The sequence below is a fragment of the Castanea sativa genome, chromosome 7, assembly GCF_040712315.1.
Source record: "Castanea sativa cultivar Marrone di Chiusa Pesio chromosome 7, ASM4071231v1".
NCBI classification, from domain to species: Eukaryota; Viridiplantae; Streptophyta; class Magnoliopsida; order Fagales; family Fagaceae; genus Castanea; species Castanea sativa.
In genome coordinates, this window is record NC_134019.1 from 13,634,623 (window position 1) to 13,639,075 (window position 4,453).

The 4,453-nt window shown below is 38.9% G+C and overlaps 1 protein-coding gene across 1 annotated transcript; it reads left to right on the plus strand.

Annotated features, from left to right (window-relative positions):
- The first annotated feature begins 938 nt into the window (after positions 1 to 938).
- LOC142644001 (uncharacterized) lies at positions 939 to 1,838 on the plus strand. Its single transcript, XM_075818694.1, has one exon. It carries the CDS (start codon positions 939 to 941, stop codon positions 1,836 to 1,838), a length of 900 nt encoding a protein of 299 aa, XP_075674809.1.
- The last annotated feature ends 2,615 nt before the right edge of the window (positions 1,839 to 4,453 follow it).

The following is a 4,453-nucleotide window of genomic DNA, read 5'->3' on the forward strand; positions in this document are numbered from 1 at the left end:
AAGAAACAGTCCAACAAGACCAAATTGGAATGGGCCATCAATCAATTGTCGATGTCCAAACTCCAAGCCCAACACCTCATGCGTCTGATCCATCCTTTTGCTATGATAGGGACAAAGCACATAATGCCAAAACCCCATCCCAAGATAGTGCATCTGTTGCAAATCGCACTAAGTCCCTAAAGCCTAAAGACAAACCCTCTTCTCAAGCCATTGTGTTGACTAACACAAGCTCCATCCAGAATCAAAAGGCTAAACACCACACTCGAGGTAACCTTGGATCCAAGAAAGGGCAATACCGACACCTCTTTGAAGGTAAGAATGGAAGTAAAATCTCCTCGACCCCCCCAAATCAAGCTATCACTTTACTATCCAAACTAGCCCCTAGCCATATGCTATTCACAGCGGGAGGATCAATGGAGAAAACTTTTGCCACCTCCTCGGAGAAAAGTTTGCTCACACAGGAAGAATCAAAGACGAAGGAAAAAATTTTGGGCTATGATGAGACCCTATAAGGACTCATTGTAGTCAAGGTTCCCTTGAGATATCCAATCATAAGACAAGCTTTGAGGAAGGAATGGAAATGATGGTGGCTTCGGCTATCACAAATGTCTTTAACGCTTCTGTGAAAGGCATTGATCCTAGACTTAGAGCAAGCTATAAGGGGGAGGAGGAAAACCTAGGTCCAGATCACGAACTAAATGAATCTGCTCCAATTCAAGTAGAAGTAATTCATGAGTCTCGGCTGGCGAACTCCAATAAAGAGACTGATGAGATGCTCTGTGACAATGAAGGTACTTCTAACACCTTCAATTGATTTTCCCTCTGTAATGTTATCTATGATAGATATGAGCATTTTAATTTGGAATTGTCGGGGTGCTCTTAACCCCTTCTTTCAAAGTATTGTTAGGGACATGGTTTAGATTCATCACCATGCTGTTATGATTGTGATTGAGACCAAAGTTAGTGTACTGCAAGCTAAAGACATCACAGATAGGCTCCTATTTGATGGGGCAATTCACGCCAATAATATTGGCTTTACAGGTGGTTTGTGGTTGCTCTGGGACTCTGCCCAAGTGGAGGTTAATGTATTATCTTCCATAGAGCAAGAAATACATGCCATAGTGAAAGATTTGTCTTTGAATGCTTCTTGGATGTTATCTGTTGTCTATGCCAGCCCAAGGTATGCGGAGAAGAGGCTATTATGGGACAATCTGACTACTATAGCTGGTCTTCATTCTTTGCCTTGGGTTATAGTAGGCAATTTCAACGAAATTCTGCTTGGTGAGAATAAATTTGGGGGGAGACCAATTAATGTCAATAGGGCTCTTAAATTTCAAGAATGTCTAAATGATTGTGGAATGATTGATTTGGGATTCACTAGTCCTAAATACACTTGGTCAAATCATCGCCCGCTAACCCATCTTATCCAAGAGAGAATAGACAGAGTTTTTGCGAATACTGAGTGGAATATTCATTATCCAAATGCTCAAGTAAAACACCTAGAAAGAACTCATTTTGATCACAGTTCGGTTATTTTATCTCTTAACAACAGCCCTACTGCCAGGTTCCCTCGCCTATTTCGCTTCCAACTGAAGTGGCTCTCCCATTCCACTTTCCCTAGAATTGTAAGGGAGGCGTGGGTTAGACCTGTTACTCTACCCAACACCATCTCCTCCTTTATTTCAAAAGCTAAAGCTTGGAACAGAGACCAATTTGGAAATATTTTCCATTGTAAGAGGAGAATATGTGCTAGGCTTCAGGGCATTCAAATTGCATTGGGAGTTAGGCCAAGCGAGTTCCTAATTGACCTTGAAAAGACCCTTAAGGCTGGACTTTAAGAAATTTCCAAACTAGAGGCTGAATTTTGGAGCATGAAAGCTCGCACACTTGGGTGGTTGAGGGAGAAAGAAATACAGCTTTCTTCCATAATTCAGCGCTTGTGCAGAGAAGGAGGAACCGCATTTCTAGCATGAAGGATAGATTGGGTAACTGGCTTAATGATGAACAGGATGCTGCATCATTCATTAGACAATGGTTCATGGAGTTATTTACTTCTTCACAGGTTAGTGTATCTCTCGGTGAGTGGCATCCCCCCTTTTGGCAGTGTACCTTGAAGAATGAAGAGATTGAAAGGCTCGATCTCCCATTTAATGACATGGAAATCTTTGCTACTCTTCGATCCCTTAAGCCTTACAAAGCGCCTGGACCGGATGACTTACATGCTGGTTTTTTCCAACGTTTCTGGCTCATTGTAGGGGATTCGGTCAAAAGTGAAGTGAAAGAGATATTCCACTCAGGCGAATTCCTGAATATCTGAATAGAACTTTGATCACCCTTATTCCTAAATGCAAAAGCCCTAAGACACTAAACAATTATCAGCCAATTGATTTATGCAACTCAGTGTATAAGGTGGTAACTAAGATTATTGTTGGCTATATTCGCCCTCTGTTGGTTGGATTAGGATCGCCTCTGCAAACTGCCTTTGTTCCCGGGAGGAAAGGAGTGGATAATGCGATCATTGCTCAAGAATTAATCCACTCCATGTCAAAGAAAAACGACAGAGTTGGAGTGATGGCCTTCAAAATAGATTTGGAAAAGGCCTATGATCGCATCGAATGGAGCTTCATCAGAGATACATTAGCTTTGTTCAAATTTCCCAAGCATCTCATCTCCTTGATAATGAATTGTGTATCTTCTTCATCAATTTCTGTTCTTTTTAATGGAGGAGCTCTTGAGCCTATTCTCCCTTCAAGGGGCATATGACAAGATGGTCCCCTCTCTCCTTACTTGTTCATATTATGTGAAGGAAAAATTCTGGTTTTGCATCTCATGCAAAACCCACAGCGGAAGCAACGAACTAGGATCTATTACATTCATGATTGATAACGTGCACTACATAAATTTCAGAGTTTAAGAACAAGATGGCGTACCTTGGTGTGGAGAAATTCAAAAAAAAGATTAGAAGCACTTGGGAACACTTTTAATCTTCACTCCAATTCCACTTTACGCCCAAGATGTGTGGTCTCTCAATCAATTTTCAAGGGAGAATGAAAGTGTGTCTCACACTCTCTCACACACCATTTTTTTTTTCTTTTCTAATCTCTTCTAATAAAAATTCTGTATGTTTCTCCCTTTATAACTAACTGATTATCTAATTGGGCTGGCCTATTGGGCCTTTCCAATTGGGCTTTAGTGTGTGGCTTGGAGTGGGACCAAAAGGGACCAATAAGACACTAGCTCCAATGGGCCTTGGGCTTTTCCGTCAACTCTTGACAAGTCAAAAGTTACCATTAATTATATTTAATACCACTATATAAATATAATTGCACTCTAGGCCTTATTAATAAATTATATCCCAAGACTTTATTATACACGTAACCCCTTCATAAAATATTCGTAGTAACACAAAGTCATAAATGTAGACTGCCACTTTGTAAATTACTACATCTTATCCTTGAGTACCCGGTTTAATTCTTTAAAGTTATTCATTATATATTTATGAAATCAAATTTCATAAATATATACTTTAGTAATTTCTTACTAAAGTGGTTAGGCCTAACTTTCTGAATAACTGAAACCATTAAACTTATCTCAAGGGAATATTTTATATCTCTATCAAGAGACTATGAATTTCATCTTGAGAATATATGTTCCATCAACACTAAATGTGGCTGCCCAACATACTGAGGTTTTGACCGTCACTTCAGATCTCACTCCTGATATATCAAAGCAACTTACACTTCATGATCAGGTCCATTATTCTCTCAGGATTAAGAGTTCATGCAAATAGAAGTCATGAGATTTATTATTCATTTGACAATCATTAGGAGAATAATAAATCTCACAGCGGTCCTGTTCAATATGTTTTAACTCTTAAAACATATCAACATATCAACTAGAAGTCTCCACTTCCATGATCAAAACAAATCATCTTAGTTGACACGTTATAGTCTTCGCAGATGAAATGCCCAATTTCATCACCGACTACGAACTATAAATTCTGAGTTTACAAAGAACTTGTGATTTACATCTTTTGTGACTTTTCACATAAATCACATACAATGCATCTCATGGACTATATGATAATGTCCCATATTCATGTTACCATTATTTTAGATAATAATAAAATAACTTTATCAATCACAATATTAAGTCATACATCATGTCATACATAATATCATACACAGCATCATACAATAGGATTCAATGGCACAAATCCTAACAATCTCTCACTTTCCTAAAGACTATTGTGCACTAATTTAACTCCCATTCCCTCCAAATGTGACTCGAAAGTCCTTTGAGGCAAGGTTTTGGTAAAAGGATCTGCTAGATTATTTGCACTTTCAATCTTTGCTACCACAACATCTCCACGAGCAACAATGTCTTGAATGATGTGGTACTTCCTCTCAATGTGCTTTCCTTTCTTATGATTCCTTGGATCTTTGGATTGTGC

Bases quoted from the DNA above. Each gene is read 5' to 3' on its own strand.
- LOC142644001 (XM_075818694.1), top strand. From the start codon at position 939: ATGATTGTGATTGAGACCAAAGTTAGTGTACTGCAAGCTAAAGACATC.